The sequence below is a fragment of the Entelurus aequoreus genome, linkage group LG15 (genome assembly GCF_033978785.1).
Source record: "Entelurus aequoreus isolate RoL-2023_Sb linkage group LG15, RoL_Eaeq_v1.1, whole genome shotgun sequence".
Lineage (NCBI taxonomy): Eukaryota > Metazoa > Chordata > Actinopteri > Syngnathiformes > Syngnathidae > Entelurus > Entelurus aequoreus.
This window is the reverse complement of record NC_084745.1, coordinates 49,984,725-50,002,102: the sequence shown is the minus strand read 5'-3', so window position 1 is coordinate 50,002,102 and position 17,378 is coordinate 49,984,725. Positions and strand designations below refer to the sequence as shown.

Here is a 17,378-nt window from a genome sequence, read left to right as displayed (position 1 = left end):
GTCAATGGTTTTCCATACCTGTCTAATGTTCCCTTTTGCAGCTTTGATTAATTCTAAGTGAAAGTCAGTCCTAGACTTCCGCAAAAGTATTGTAACTTTGTTCCTCAAACTTTTAAAAATCATACGATCCGTATTTAGACCTGTTTTAATTGCTCTTTTGAGAGCTGAGTCCCGATTTTTCATAAGAATCCAAATTGTTTCATTAATCCAAGGTATTTTTATTTTAGCACTTTTCTTTCTGGGTTTTGTTTTAGTGTATTTACAGATAATCTCTTTGATTTTTGTCATTAGGTCAATTTGTGAGAGTCCAGTCCATAGTGGATCTAACATAATAGTGAGAGTCCAGTCCATAGTGGATCTAACATAATAGTGTGAGAGTCCAGTCCATAGTGGATCAAACATAATAGTGTGAGTCCAGTCCATAGTGGATCTAACATAATAGTGAGAGTCCAGTCCATAGTGGATCTAACATAATAGTGAGAGTCCAGTCCATAGTGGATCTAACATAATAGTGAGAGTCCAGTCCATTGTGGATCTAACATAATAGTGTGAAAGTCCAGTCCATAGTGGATCTAACATAATAGTGAGAGTCCAGTCCATGGTGGATCTAACATAATAGTGAGAGTCCAGTCCATAGTGGATCTAACATAATAGTGAGAGTCCAGTCCATAGTGGATCTAACATAATAGTGAGAGTCCAGTCCATAGTGGATCTAACATAATAGTGAGAGTCCAGTCCATAGTGGGGCCAGCAGGAGACCATCCCAAGCGGAGACGGTAGTGGATCTAACATAATAGTGTGAGAGTCCAGTCCATAGTGGATCAAACATAATAGTGTGAGTCCAGTCCATAGTGGATCTAACATAATAGTGAGAGTCCAGTCCATAGTGGATCTAACATAATAGTGAGAGTCCAGTCCATGGTGGATCTAACATAATAGTGAGAGTCCAGTCCATAGTGGATCTAACATAATAGTGAGAGTCCAGTCCATAGTGGATCTAACATAATAGTGAGAGTCCAGTCCATAGTGGATCTAACATAATAGTGAGAGTCCAGTCCATAGTGGGGCCAGCAGGAGACCATCCCAAGCGGAGACGGTAGTGGATCTAACATAATAGTGTGAGAGTCCAGTCCATAGTGGATCAAACATAATAGTGTGAGTCCAGTCCATAGTGGATCTAACATAATAGTGAGAGTCCAGTCCATAGTGGATCTAACATAATAGTGTGAAAGTCCAGTCCATAGTGGATCTAACATAATAGTGAGAGTCCAGTCCATAGTGGATCTAACATAATCGTGAGAGTCCAGTCCATAGTGGATCTAACATAATAGTGTGAAAGTCCCGTCCATAGTGGATCTAACATAATAGTGAGAGTCCAGTCCATAGTGGATCTAACATAAGAGTGAGAGTCCAGTCCATAGTGGATCTAGCATAATAGTGAGAGTCCAGTCCATAGTGGATCTAACATAAAAGTGAGAGAGTCCAGTCCATAGTGGATCCAACATAATAGTGAGAGTCCAGTCCATAGTGGATCTAGCATAATAGTAAGAGTACAGTCCATAGTGGATCCAACATAATAGTGAGAGTCCAGTCCATAGTGGATCTAACATAATATTGTGAGAGTCCAGTCCATAGTGGATCTAACATAATAGTGAGAGTCCAGTCCATAGTGGATCTAACATAATATTGTGAGAGTCCAGTCCATAGTGGATCTAACATAATAGTGTGAGAGTCCAGTCCATAGTGGATCAAACATAATAGTGAGAGTCCAGTCCATAGTGGATCTAACATAATAGTAAGAGTCCAGTCCATAGTGGATCCAACATAATAGTGAGAGTCCAGTCCATAGTGGATCTAACATAATATTGTGAGAGTCCAGTCCATAGTGGATCTAACATAATAGTGAGAGTCCAGTCCATAGTGGATCTAACATAATATTGTGAGAGTCCAGTCCATAGTGGATCTAACATAATAGTGAGAGTCCAGTCCATAGTGGATCTAACATAATAGTGAGAGTCCAGTCCATAGTGGATCTAACATAATATTGTGAGAGTCCAGTCCATAGTGGATCTAACATAATAGTGAGAGTCCAGTCCATAGTGGCTCTAACATAATAGTAAGAGTCCAGTCCATAGTGGATCCAACATAATAGTGAGAGTCCAGTCCATAGTGGATCTAACATAATATTGTGAGAGTCCAGTCCATAGTGGATCTAACATAATAGTGAGAGTCCAGTCCATAGTGGATCTAACATAATATTGTGAGAGTCCAGTCCATAGTGGATCTAACATAATAGTGTGAGAGTCCAGTCCATAGTGGATCAAACATAATAGTGTGAGTCCAGTCCATAGTGGATCTAACATAATAGTGAGAGTCCAGTCCATTGTGGATCTAACATAATAGTGTGAAAGTCCAGTCCATAGTGGATCTAACATAATAGTGAGAGTCCAGTCCATGGTGGATCTAACATAATAGTGAGAGTCCAGTCCATAGTGGATCTAACATAATAGTGAGAGTCCAGTCCATAGTGGATCTAACATAATAGTGAGAGTCCAGTCCATAGTGGATCTAACATAATAGTGAGAGTCCAGTCCATAGTGGGGCCAGCAGGAGACCATCCCAAGCGGAGACGGTAGTGGATCTAACATAATAGTGTGAGAGTCCAGTCCATAGTGGATCAAACATAATAGTGTGAGTCCAGTCCATAGTGGATCTAACATAATAGTTAGAGTCCAGTCCATAGTGGATCTAACATAATAGTGTGAAAGTCCAGTCCATAGTGGATCTAACATAATAGTGAGAGTCCAGTCCATAGTGGATCTAACATAATCGTGAGAGTCCAGTCCATAGTGGATCTAACATAATAGTGTGAAAGTCCCGTCCATAGTGGATCTAACATAATAGTGAGAGTCCAGTCCATAGTGGATCTAACATAAGAGTGAGAGTCCAGTCCATAGTGGATCTAGCATAATAGTGAGAGTCCAGTCCATAGTGGATCTAGCATAATAGTGAGAGTCCAGTCCATAGTGGATCTAACATAAAAGTGAGAGAGTCCAGTCCATAGTGGATCCAACATAATAGTGAGAGTCCAGTCCATAGTGGATCTAGCATAATAGTAAGAGTACAGTCCATAGTGGATCGAACATAATAGTGAGAGTCCAGTCCATAGTGGATCTAACATAATAGTGAGAGTCCAGTCCATAGTGGATCTAACATAATATTGTGAGAGTCCAGTCCATAGTGGATCTAACATAATAGTGTGAGAGTCCAGTCCATAGTGGATCAAACATAATAGTGAGAGTCCAGTCCATAGTGGATCTAACATAATAGTAAGAGTCCAGTCCATAGTGGATCCAACATAATAGTGAGAGTCCAGTCCATAGTGGATCTAACATAATATTGTGAGAGTCCAGTCCATAGTGGATCTAACATAATAGTGAGAGTCCAGTCCATAGTGGATCTAACATAATATTGTGAGAGTCCAGTCCATAGTGGATCTAACATAATAGTGAGAGTCCAGTCCATAGTGGATCTAACATAATAGTGAGAGTCCAGTCCATAGTGGATCTAACATAATAGTGAGAGTCCAGTCCATAGTGGATCTAACATAATATTGTGAGAGTCCAGTCCATAGTGGATCTAACATAATAGTGAGAGTCCAGTCCATAGTGGCTCTAACATAATAGTAAGAGTCCAGTCCATAGTGGATCCAACATAATAGTGAGAGTCCAGTCCATAGTGGATCTAACATAATATTGTGAGAGTCCAGTCCATAGTGGATCTAACATAATAGTGAGAGTCCAGTCCATAGTGGATCTAACATAATATTGTGAGAGTCCAGTCCATAGTGGATCTAACATAATAGTGAGAGTCCAGTCCATAGTGGATCTAACATAATAGTGAGAGTCCAGTCCATAGTGGATCTAACATAATAGTGAGAGTCCAGTCCATAGTGGATCTAACATAATAGTGAGAGTCCAGTCCATAGTGGATCTAACATAATAGTGAGAGTCCAGTCCATAGTGGATCTAACATAATATTGTGAGAGTCCAGTCCATAGTGGATCTAACATAATAGTGAGAGTCCAGTCCATAGTGGATCTAACATAATATTGTGAGAGTCCAGTCCATAGTGGATCTAACATAATAGTGAGAGTCCAGTCCATAGTGGATCTAACATAATATTGTGAGAGTCCAGTCCATAGTGGATCTAACATAATAGTGAGAGTCCAGTCCATAGTGGATCTAACATAATAGTGAGAGTCCAGTCCATAGTGGATCTAACATAATAGTGTGAAAGTCCAGTCCATAGTGGATCTAACATAATAGTGAGAGTCCAGTCCATAGTGGATCTAACATAATAGTGAGAGTCCAGTCCATAGTGGATCTAACATAATAGTGTGAAAGTCCAGTCCATAGTGGATCTAACATAATAGTGAGAGTCCAGTCCATAGTGGATCTAACATAATAGTGAGAGTCCAGTCCATAGTGGATCTAACATAATAGTGAGAGTCCAGTCCATAGTGGATCTAACATAATAGTGTGAAAGTCCAGTCCATAGTGGATCTAACATAATAGTGAGAGTCCAGTCCATAGTGGATCTAACATAAGAGTGAGAGTCCAGTCCATAGTGGATCTAGCATAATAGTGAGAGTCCAGTCCATAGTGGATCTAACATAAAAGTGAGAGAGTCCAGTCCATAGTGGATCCAACATAATAGTGAGAGTCCAGTCCATAGTGGATCTAGCATAATAGTAAGAGTACAGTCCATAGTGGATCCAACATAATAGTGAGAGTCCAGTCCATAGTGGATCTAACATAATATTGTGAGAGTCCAGTCCATAGTGGATCTAACATAATAGTGAGAGTCCAGTCCATAGTGGATCTAACATAATATTGTGAGAGTCCAGTCCATAGTGGATCTAACATAATAGTGTGAGAGTCCAGTCCATAGTGGATCAAACATAATAGTGAGAGTCCAGTCCATAGTGGATCTAACATAATAGTAAGAGTCCAGTCCATAGTGGATCCAACATAATAGTGAGAGTCCAGTCCATAGTGGATCTAACATAATATTGTGAGAGTCCAGTCCATAGTGGATCTAACATAATAGTGAGAGTCCAGTCCATAGTGGATCTAACATAATATTGTGAGAGTCCAGTCCATAGTGGATCTAACATAATAGTGAGAGTCCAGTCCATAGTGGATCTAACATAATAGTGAGAGTCCAGTCCATAGTGGATCTAACATAATAGTGAGAGTCCAGTCCATAGTGGATCTAACATAATATTGTGAGAGTCCAGTCCATAGTGGATCTAACATAATAGTGAGAGTCCAGTCCATAGTGGCTCTAACATAATAGTAAGAGTCCAGTCCATAGTGGATCCAACATAATAGTGAGAGTCCAGTCCATAGTGGATCTAACATAATATTGTGAGAGTCCAGTCCATAGTGGATCTAACATAATAGTGAGAGTCCAGTCCATAGTGGATCTAACATAATATTGTGAGAGTCCAGTCCATAGTGGATCTAACATAATAGTGAGAGTCCAGTCCATAGTGGATCTAACATAATAGTGAGAGTCCAGTCCATAGTGGATCTAACATAATAGTGAGAGTCCAGTCCATAGTGGATCTAACATAATAGTGAGAGTCCAGTCCATAGTGGATCTAACATAATAGTGAGAGTCCAGTCCATAGTGGATCTAACATAATATTGTGAGAGTCCAGTCCATAGTGGATCTAACATAATAGTGAGAGTCCAGTCCATAGTGGATCTAACATAATATTGTGAGAGTCCAGTCCATAGTGGATCTAACATAATAGTGAGAGTCCAGTCCATAGTGGATCTAACATAATATTGTGAGAGTCCAGTCCATAGTGGATCTAACATAATAGTGAGAGTCCAGTCCATAGTGGATCTAACATAATAGTGAGAGTCCAGTCCATAGTGGATCTAACATAATAGTGTGAAAGTCCAGTCCATAGTGGATCTAACATAATAGTGAGAGTCCAGTCCATAGTGGATCTAACATAATAGTGAGAGTCCAGTCCATAGTGGATATAACATAATAGTGTGAAAGTCCAGTCCATAGTGGATCTAACATAATAGTGAGAGTCCAGTCCATAGTGGATCTAACATAATAGTGAGAGTCCAGTCCATAGTGGATCTAACATAATAGTGAGAGTCCAGTCCATAGTGGATCTAACATAATAGTGTGAAAGTCCAGTCCATAGTGGATCTAACATAATAGTGAGAGTCCAGTCCATAGTGGATCTAACATAAGAGTGAGAGTCCAGTCCATAGTGGATCTAGCATAATAGTGAGAGTCCAGTCCATAGTGGATCTAACATAAAAGTGAGAGAGTCCAGTCCATAGTGGATCCAACATAATAGTGAGAGTCCAGTCCATAGTGGATCTAGCATAATAGTAAGAGTACAGTCCATAGTGGATCCAACATAATAGTGAGAGTCCAGTCCATAGTGGATCTAACATAATATTGTGAGAGTCCAGTCCATAGTGGATCTAATATAATAGTGAGAGTCCAGTCCATAGTGGATCTAACATAATAGTGAGAGTCCAGTCCATAGTGGATCTAACATAATAGTGAGAGTCCAGTCCATAGTGGATCTAACATAATAGTGAGAGTCCAGTCCATAGTGGATCTAACATAATAGTGAGAGTCCAGTCCATAGTGGATCTAACATAATATTGTGAGAGTCCAGTCCATAGTGGATCTAACATAATAGTGAGAGTCCAGTCCATAGTGGATCTAACATAATATTGTGAGAGTCCAGTCCATAGTGGATCTAACATAATAGTGAGAGTCCAGTCCATAGTGGATCTAACATAATATTGTGAGAGTCCAGTCCATAGTGGATCTAACATAATAGTGAGAGTCCAGTCCATAGTGGATCTAACATAATAGTGAGAGTCCAGTCCATAGTGGATCTAACATAATAGTGTGAAAGTCCAGTCCATAGTGGATCTAACATAATAGTGAGAGTCCAGTCCATAGTGGATCTAACATAATAGTGAGAGTCCAGTCCATAGTGGATCTAACATAATAGTGTGAAAGTCCAGTCCATAGTGGATCTAACATAATAGTGAGAGTCCAGTCCATAGTGGATCTAACATAATAGTGAGAGTCCAGTCCATAGTGGATCTAACATAATAGTGAGAGTCCAGTCCATAGTGGATCTAACATAATAGTGTGAAAGTCCAGTCCATAGTGGATCTAACATAATAGTGAGAGTCCAGTCCATAGTGGATCTAACATAAGAGTGAGAGTCCAGTCCATAGTGGATCTAGCATAATAGTGAGAGTCCAGTCCATAGTGGATCTAACATAAAAGTGAGAGAGTCCAGTCCATAGTGGATCCAACATAATAGTGAGAGTCCAGTCCATAGTGGATCTAGCATAATAGTAAGAGTACAGTCCATAGTGGATCCAACATAATAGTGAGAGTCCAGTCCATAGTGGATCTAACATAATATTGTGAGAGTCCAGTCCATAGTGGATCTAACATAATAGTGAGAGTCCAGTCCATAGTGGATCTAACATAATATTGTGAGAGTCCAGTCCATAGTGGATCTAACATAATAGTGTGAGAGTCCAGTCCATAGTGGATCAAACATAATAGTGAGAGTCCAGTCCATAGTGGATCTAACATAATAGTAAGAGTCCAGTCCATAGTGGATCCAACATAATAGTGAGAGTCCAGTCCATAGTGGATCTAACATAATATTGTGAGAGTCCAGTCCATAGTGGATCTAACATAATAGTGAGAGTCCAGTCCATAGTGGATCTAACATAATATTGTGGGAGTCCAGTCCATAGTGGATCTAACATAATAGTGAGAGTCCAGTCCATAGTGGATCTAACATAATAGTGAGAGTCCAGTCCATAGTGGATCTAACATAATATTGTAAGAGTCCAGTCCATAGTGGATCTAACATAATAGTGAGAGTCCAGTCCATAGTGGCTCTAACATAATAGTAAGAGTCCAGTCCATAGTGGATCCAACATAATAGTGAGAGTCCAGTCCATAGTGGATCTAACATAATATTGTGAGAGTCCAGTCCATAGTGGATCTAACATAATAGTGAGAGTCCAGTCCATAGTGGATCTAACATAATATTGTGAGAGTCCAGTCCATAGTGGATCTAACATAATAGTGAGAGTCCAGTCCATAGTGGATCTAACATAATAGTGAGAGTCCAGTCCATAGTGGATCTAACATAATAGTGAGAGTCCAGTCCATAGTGGATCTAACATAATAGTGAGAGTCCAGTCCATAGTGGATCTAACATAATAGTGAGAGTCCAGTCCATAGTGGATCTAACATAATATTGTGAGAGTCCAGTCCATAGTGGATCTAACATAATAGTGAGAGTCCAGTCCATAGTGGATCTAACATAATATTGTGAGAGTCCAGTCCATAGTGGATCTAACATAATAGTGAGAGTCCAGTCCATAGTGGATCTAACATAATATTGTGAGAGTCCAGTCCATAGTGGATCTAACATAATAGTGAGAGTCCAGTCCATAGTGGATCTAACATAATAGTAAGAGTCCAGTCCATAGTGGATCCAACATAATAGTGAGAGTCCAGTCCATAGTGGATCTAACATAATATTGTGAGAGTCCAGTCCATAGTGGATCTAACATAATAGTGAGAGTCCAGTCCATAGTGGATCTAACATAATATTGTGAGAGTCCAGTCCATAGTGGATCTAACATAATAGTGAGAGTCCAGTCCATAGTGGATCTAACATAATAGTGAGAGTCCAGTCCATAGTGGATCTAACATAATATTGTAAGAGTCCAGTCCATAGTGGATCTAACATAATAGTGAGAGTCCAGTCCATAGTGGCTCTAACATAATAGTAAGAGTCCAGTCCATAGTGGATCCAACATAATAGTGAGAGTCCAGTCCATAGTGGATCTAACATAATATTGTGAGAGTCCAGTCCATAGTGGATCTAACATAATAGTGAGAGTCCAGTCCATAGTGGATCTAACATAATATTGTGAGAGTCCAGTCCATAGTGGATCTAACATAATAGTGAGAGTCCAGTCCATAGTGGATCTAACATAATAGTGAGAGTCCAGTCCATAGTGGATCTAACATAATAGTGAGAGTCCAGTCCATAGTGGATCTAACATAATAGTGAGAGTCCAGTCCATAGTGGATCTAACATAATAGTGAGAGTCCAGTCCATAGTGGATCTAACATAATATTGGGAGAGTCCAGTCCATAGTGGATCTAACATAATAGTGAGAGTCCAGTCCATAGTGGATCTAACATAATATTGTGAGAGTCCAGTCCATAGTGGATCTAACATAATAGTGAGAGTCCAGTCCATAGTGGATCTAACATAATATTGTGAGAGTCCAGTCCATAGTGGATCTAACATAATAGTGAGAGTCCAGTCCATAGTGGATCTAACATAATAGTGAGAGTCCAGTCCATAGTGGATCTAACATAATAGTGAGAGTCCAGTCCATAGTGGATCTAACATAATAGTGAGAGTCCAGTCCATAGTGGATCTAACATAATAGTGAGAGTCCAGTCCATAGTGGATCTAACATAATATTGGGAGAGTCCAGTCCATAGTGGATCTAACATAATAGTGAGAGTCCAGTCCATAGTGGATCTAACATAATATTGTGAGAGTCCAGTCCATAGTGGATCTAACATAATATTGTGAGAGTCCAGTCCATAGTGGATCTAACATAATAGTGAGAGTCCAGTCCATAGTGGATCTAACATAATATTGTGAGAGTCCAGTCCATAGTGGATCTAACATAATAGTGAGAGTCCAGTCCATAGTGGATCTAACATAATATTGTGAGAGTCCAGTCCATAGTGGATCTAACATAATAGTGAGAGTCCAGTCCATAGTGGATCTAACATAATAGTGAGAGTCCAGTCCATAGTGGATCTAACATAATAGTGTGAAAGTCCAGTCCATAGTGGATCTAACATAATAGTGAGAGTCCAGTCCATAGTGGATCTAACATAATAGTGAGAGTCCAGTCCATAGTGGATCTAACATAATAGTGTGAAAGTCCAGTCCATAGTGGATCTAACATAATAGTGAGAGTCCAGTCCATAGTGGATCTAACATAATAGTGAGAGTCCAGTCCATAGTGGATCTAACATAATAGTGAGAGTCCAGTCCATAGTGGATCTAACATAATAGTGTGAAAGTCCAGTCCATAGTGGATCTAACATAATAGTGAGAGTCCAGTCCATAGTGGATCTAACATAAGAGTGAGAGTCCAGTCCATAGTGGATCTAGCATAATAGTGAGAGTCCAGTCCATAGTGGATCTAACATAAAAGTGAGAGAGTCCAGTCCATAGTGGATCCAACATAATAGTGAGAGTCCAGTCCATAGTGGATCTAGCATAATAGTAAGAGTACAGTCCATAGTGGATCCAACATAATAGTGAGAGTCCAGTCCATAGTGGATCTAACATAATATTGTGAGAGTCCAGTCCATAGTGGATCTAACATAATAGTGAGAGTCCAGTCCATAGTGGATCCAACATAATATTGTGAGAGTCCAGTCCATAGTGGATCTAACATAATAGTGTGAGAGTCCAGTCCATAGTGGATCAAACATAATAGTGAGAGTCCAGTCCATAGTGGATCTAACATAATAGTAAGAGTCCAGTCCATAGTGGATCCAACATAATAGTGAGAGTCCAGTCCATAGTGGATCTAACATAATATTGTGAGAGTCCAGTCCATAGTGGATCTAACATAATAGTGAGAGTCCAGTCCATAGTGGATCTAACATAATATTGTGAGAGTCCAGTCCATAGTGGATCTAACATAATAGTGAGAGTCCAGTCCATAGTGGATCTAACATAATAGTGAGAGTCCAGTCCATAGTGGATCTAACATAATAGTGAGAGTCCAGTCCATAGTGGCTCTAACATAATAGTAAGAGTCCAGTCCATAGTGGATCCAACATAATAGTGAGAGTCCAGTCCATAGTGGATCTAACATAATATTGTGAGAGTCCAGTCCATAGTGGATCTAACATAATAGTGAGAGTCCAGTCCATAGTGGATCTAACATAATATTGTGAGAGTCCAGTCCATAGTGGATCTAACATAATAGTGAGAGTCCAGTCCATAGTGGATCTAACATAATAGTGAGAGTCCAGTCCATAGTGGATCTAACATAATAGTGAGAGTCCAGTCCATAGTGGATCTAACATAATAGTGAGAGTCCAGTCCATAGTGGATCTAACATAATAGTGAGAGTCCAGTCCATAGTGGATCTAACATAATATTGTGAGAGTCCAGTCCATAGTGGATCTAACATAATAGTGAGAGTCCAGTCCATAGTGGATCTAACATAATATTGTGAGAGTCCAGTCCATAGTGGATCTAACACAATAGTGAGAGTCCAGTCCATAGTGGATCTAACATAATATTGTGAGAGTCCAGTCCATAGTGGATCTAACATAATAGTGAGAGTCCAGTCCATAGTGGATCTAACATAATAGTAAGAGTCCAGTCCATAGTGGATCCAACATAATAGTGAGAGTCCAGTCCATAGTGGATCTAACATAATATTGTGAGAGTCCAGTCCATAGTGGATCTAACATAATAGTGAGAGTCCAGTCCATAGTGGATCTAACATAATATTGTGAGAGTCCAGTCCATAGTGGATCTAACATAATAGTGAGAGTCCAGTCCATAGTGGATCTAACATAATAGTGAGAGTCCAGTCCATAGTGGATCTAACATAATATTGTAAGAGTCCAGTCCATAGTGGATCTAACATAATAGTGAGAGTCCAGTCCATAGTGGCTCTAACATAATAGTAAGAGTCCAGTCCATAGTGGATCCAACATAATAGTGAGAGTCCAGTCCATAGTGGATCTAACATAATATTGTGAGAGTCCAGTCCATAGTGGATCTAACATAATAGTGAGAGTCCAGTCCATAGTGGATCTAACATAATATTGTGAGAGTCCAGTCCATAGTGGATCTAACATAATAGTGAGAGTCCAGTCCATAGTGGATCTAACATAATAGTGAGAGTCCAGTCCATAGTGGATCTAACATAATAGTGAGAGTCCAGTCCATAGTGGATCTAACATAATAGTGAGAGTCCAGTCCATAGTGGATCTAACATAATAGTGAGAGTCCAGTCCATAGTGGATCTAACATAATATTGGGAGAGTCCAGTCCATAGTGGATCTAACATAATAGTGAGAGTCCAGTCCATAGTGGATCTAACATAATATTGTGAGAGTCCAGTCCATAGTGGATCTAACATAATAGTGAGAGTCCAGTCCATAGTGGATCTAACATAATATTGTGAGAGTCCAGTCCATAGTGGATCTAACATAATAGTGAGAGTCCAGTCCATAGTGGATCTAACATAATAGTGAGAGTCCAGTCCATAGTGGATCTAACATAATAGTGAGAGTCCAGTCCATAGTGGATCTAACATAATAGTGAGAGTCCAGTCCATAGTGGATCTAACATAATAGTGAGAGTCCAGTCCATAGTGGATCTAACATAATATTGTGAGAGTCCAGTCCATAGTGGATCTAACATAATAGTGAGAGTCCAGTCCATAGTGGATCTAACATAATATTGTGAGAGTCCAGTCCATAGTGGATCTAACATAATAGTGAGAGTCCAGTCCATAGTGGATCTAACATAATAGTGAGAGTCCAGTCCATAGTGGATCTAACATAATAGTGAGAGTCCAGTCCATAGTGGATCTAACATAATAGTGAGAGTCCAGTCCATAGTGGATCTAACATAATAGTGAGAGTCCAGTCCATAGTGGATCTAACATAATATTGGGAGAGTCCAGTCCATAGTGGATCTAACATAATAGTGAGAGTCCAGTCCATAGTGGATCTAACATAATATTGTGAGAGTCCAGTCCATAGTGGATCTAACATAATAGTGAGAGTCCAGTCCATAGTGGATCTAACATAATATTGTGAGAGTCCAGTCCATAGTGGATCTAACATAATAGTGAGAGTCCAGTCCATAGTGGATCTAACATAATAGTAAGAGTCCAGTCCATAGTGGGGCCAACAGCAGACCATCCCAAGCGGAGACGGGTCAGCAGCGCAGAGATGTCCCCAACTGTTGCACAGGCGAGCGGTCCACCCCGGGTCCCGACTCTGGACAGCCAGTACTTCATCCATGGCCACCGGATCCCCCCCCCCTCCCCCTCTCCACAAGGGAGAGGGGGGCAGAGGAGAAAATAAAATAAATGGCAGATCAACTGGTCTAAAAAGGGGTTTTATTTAAAGGCTAGAGTATACAAATGAGTTTTAAACTTCCGATATTACATTTTAAAGCATTTATCGGCCGATAATATCGTCAGTCCGATATTATCGGACATCGCGACCCCAAAAGGGACAAGCGGTAGAAAATGGATGGATGGCTGGCTCTCCAGTGTTAACATTTATAGTTTTTGATTATGTAAAGTGGATTCCTGTCCTCCCAACAGGCAGCTGAGTGGACGACTCAATTCCATGAAATTAATGTCATTTTCTGCTTTATTAATACAAACCCCCAAAAGCAGTGAAGTTGTCACGTTGTGTAAATGGTAAATAAAAACAGAATACAATGATTTGCAAATCAGTTTCAACTTATATTCAATTGAATAGACTGCAAAGACAAGATACTTAACGTTACAACTGGAAAATGTTGGTTTTTTTGCAAACATTAGCTCAATTGGAATTTGATGCCTTCAACATGTTTCAAAAAAGCTGGCACAAGTGGCATAAAAGACTGAGAAAGCTGAGGAATGCTCATCAAACACAGGTGAACAGGCTAATTGGGAACAGGTGGGTGCCATGATTGGGTACAAAAGCAGCTTCCGTAAAATGCTCAGTCATTCACAAACAAGGACGGGGCGAGGGTCACCACTTTGTCAACAAATGCGTGAGCAAATTGTCCAACAGTCTGGACTGTACATAAATGCATATTTTGAAAATGTGATTTTGTTTATAGATTACATGCAATCTGTTCTGTTCCCTAATTCTCAGTGTACATAAATGAAGGTGTGTGTTGCTGAGCCCGACCTGGACATAATCTGGACTGGATCTGGTTTTAGGAACCCTTTAAACAATCTAATTTCATTGACAACCTGGTCTGGTGAAGATAAGGTCCTTTTTAAAAAAACAAACAAAAAAAACAGAAGAAGTCTCGAGCTGAAGTTGTAGAGAAGTGTCTTAAGCGCAAAAAAATATGACTAAAGTGACAAAGCTGTATTCATTTATTTTTTTGCACTTAAATTTGAACATATTCATTATTATTTATTCTAATCAGAATGTATTTATCTTTCGTATTCATTCTTTTTCATCAGTCCCTTCATTTGCAGTACATCTGCAGCTAATGTGTGCGGTTGATTTATGGATTTTTTCCTCCGCTATCTGTCACAATGTTTTGTATTCAACAAATGGTTTTCATATTACACCAACAGAGATACTGAAAAAAAATTAAAAAAAAAAAAAAAATTGTCCAACAGTTTAAGAACAAAATTTCTCAACCAGCTATTGCAAGGAATTTAGAGATTTCACCATCTACGGTCAGTAATATCATCAAAAAGTTCATAGAATCTGGAGAAATCACTGCACGTAAGCCATGATATTACAGACCTTCGATCCCTCAGGCGGTACTGCATCAAAAAGAGACATCGGTGTGTAAAGGATATCACCACATGGGCTCAGGAACACTTCAGAAAACCACCGTCAGTAACCACAGTTGGTCGCTACATCTGTAAGTGCAAGTTAAAACTCTACTATGCAAAGCCAACGCCGTTTATCAACAACACCCAGAATGATTGTATTCTGCATCAAAAAGCGACATCGGTGTGTAAAGGATATCACCACATAGGCTCAGGAACACTTCAGGAAACCACTGTCAGTAACTACAGGTGGTCGCTACATCTGTAAGTGCGAGTTAAAACTCTACTGTGCAAAGCGAACGCCGTTTATCAACAAAACCCAGAATCATTGTATTCTGCATCAAAAAGCGACATCGGTGTGTAAAGGATATCACCACATGGGCTCAGGAACACTTCAGAAAACCACTGTCAGTAACTACAGGTTGGTCGCTACATCTGTAAGTGCAAGTTAAAACTCTACCATGCAAAGGGAACGCCATTTATCAACAACACCCAAAATCATTGTATTCTGTAACAAAAAGCGACATCAGTGTGTAAAGGATATCACCACATGGGCTCATCAGCTCTTCAGAAAACCACTATCAGTAACCACAGTTCGTCGCTACATCTGTAAGTGCAAGTTAAAACTCTACTATGCAAAGCCAACGCCATTTATCAACAACACCCAGAATGATTGTATTCTGCATCAAAAAGTGACATCAGTGTGTAAAGGATTTCACCACATGGGCTCAGGAACACTTCATAAAACCACTGTCAGTAACTACAGTTGGTCGCTACATCTGTAAGTGCAAGTTAAAACTCTACTATGCAAAGCGAACCCCGTTTATCAACAACACCCAGAATCATTGTATTCTGCATGAAAAAGCGGCATCGGTGTGTAAAGGATATCACCACATGGGCTCAGGAACACTTCATAAAACCACTGTCAGTAACTACAGTTGGTCGCTACATCTGTAAGTGCAAGTTAAAACTCTACTATGCAAAGCGAACCCCGTTTATCAACAACACCCAGAATCATTGTATTCTGCATGAAAAAGCGACATCGGTGTGTAAAGGATATCACCACATGGGCTCAGTAACACTTCAGAAAACCACTGTCAGTAACTACAGTTGGTCGCTACATCTGTAAGTGCAAGTTAAAACTCTACTATGCAAAGCGAACCCCGTTTATCAACAACACCCAGAATCATTGTATTCTGCATGAAAAAGCGACATCGGTGTGTAAAGGATATCACCACATGGGCTAAGGAACACTTCAGAAAACCACTGTCAGTAACTACAGTTGGTCGCTTCATCTGTAAGTGCGAGTTAGAACTCTACTATGCAAAGCAAACGCCGTTTATCAACAACACCCAGAATCGTTGCAGTCTGTTTTTATGTACGAATTACACACCGTTTTGTGCTTTCTTTATTCAGAAATGTGTCTTCTTTAGGTTCTACCCAAACTCACCAATTGTTCCCTCCCCCACCACAGCTCGGGTGTGCGACAACGAGCTCATGCGCTGCCAAAACGGCGGCGCCTGCGTCAACAACGTCCGCTGCAGCTGCCCGCCGGCCTACGCCGGCCTGCTGTGCGAGAGGCGGCGCTGCGAGACGGAGCTGGGAGGTTGCCGGGGCACCGACTCCGGCGCCGCCGGGCCTCCGCCCTGCGCCGTGGATTCACCGCTGCTCCTCATCCTCCTCCTGGGCTCGACGCTGCTCTGAAGAGACCTGGTGGGAAGCGATTAACCCCCCTGCCGACACACACACACACACACACATATACACACACACACACACACACACACACATCCCTCCTTTGATTAATTAACAATCATGAGCTTTGTGGACCATAGCCGCTTCTTTTCTGAGCAGCCTCGACGAACACTGACGATGTGAAAAAGGAATGTGCCACACGAATGAGTGCAAAAACTTTTGAATTGAATATCAAAGAATATATATATATATATATGTATATATGTATGTATAAAAATACAACATATGGACCATATTAAAAGAGCGCAAAGGACAATGACACGTCCCCACCTCCCTCCTCCATCCCCTCTTAGGCCACACGGGTGCTTGAGCTCCATCCTCTTGGAAGACGACCGTCCTCTCATCGCCACGGCAACAACAGCTGCAGCCAATCGGCTCTCTTTGGCGAGGCCCCCCCCCCCCTGTGGGACGCTCCTGTGAGTTTAATGTCGGCCGGACTTGTTGGGGAAGACAAATCAAAGACATATTTCCCTGGGCTTCTCCGGATATGTTCGTGAGAGAACGCGCGTTCTTTGCTGTCAGTGCATTGTGGATCAAAGGAAACCTGTGCGGACTTTGCGTACGCACAAACTTTCCGGCTCGCCCTCGCCCCGACCCATCATGCCGCCACTGACCTGTGCTTGTGTGAACGTCACTCTGTAAAAAAAAGTTTTAAAAAAATTAAAAAAAATTGAATATTTATTTCATCTTGGTTCTTTTCCATTCTCGAGCCGCAGCGCTCGCTTTCACCCCCGCTCAAAGGACAGTCGATTAATGTATTTGCCAAAAAAAAAACAACAACAACTAGTAATGTCGTCCTTTTTTGTACCTTTGCTGAACTGTGATGAAAAGAAGGCAACGTTGATGTGTTCTATACCACGTTCCGAAATGCACACTTTTGTTTGTCCATTCCGTTTGAGTAGGCCATTTTCCTTTGCATTGGCAACGTGCTGGCAT

At 40.7% G+C, this 17,378-nt stretch overlaps 1 protein-coding gene across 2 annotated transcripts in view; it reads left to right on the top strand.

Moving 5' to 3' along the window:
* Positions 1-17,077, top strand: part of LOC133630232 (netrin-G1-like) — a 226,741-nt gene extending 209,664 nt beyond the window's left edge. The window contains exons 5-6 of one of the 2 annotated variants that reach the window (XM_062021699.1): positions 16,162-16,400; positions 16,736-17,077. In XM_062021699.1, coding sequence (XP_061877683.1) covers positions 16,162-16,391 — 230 coding nt within the window. In that variant the 3' untranslated portion in view covers positions 16,392-16,400; positions 16,736-17,077. Of the gene's footprint in view, positions 1-16,161 lie in introns of both variants that reach the window. The other variant, XM_062021698.1, reaches the window with a different exon arrangement.
* Positions 17,078-17,378: the final 301 nt, after the last annotated feature.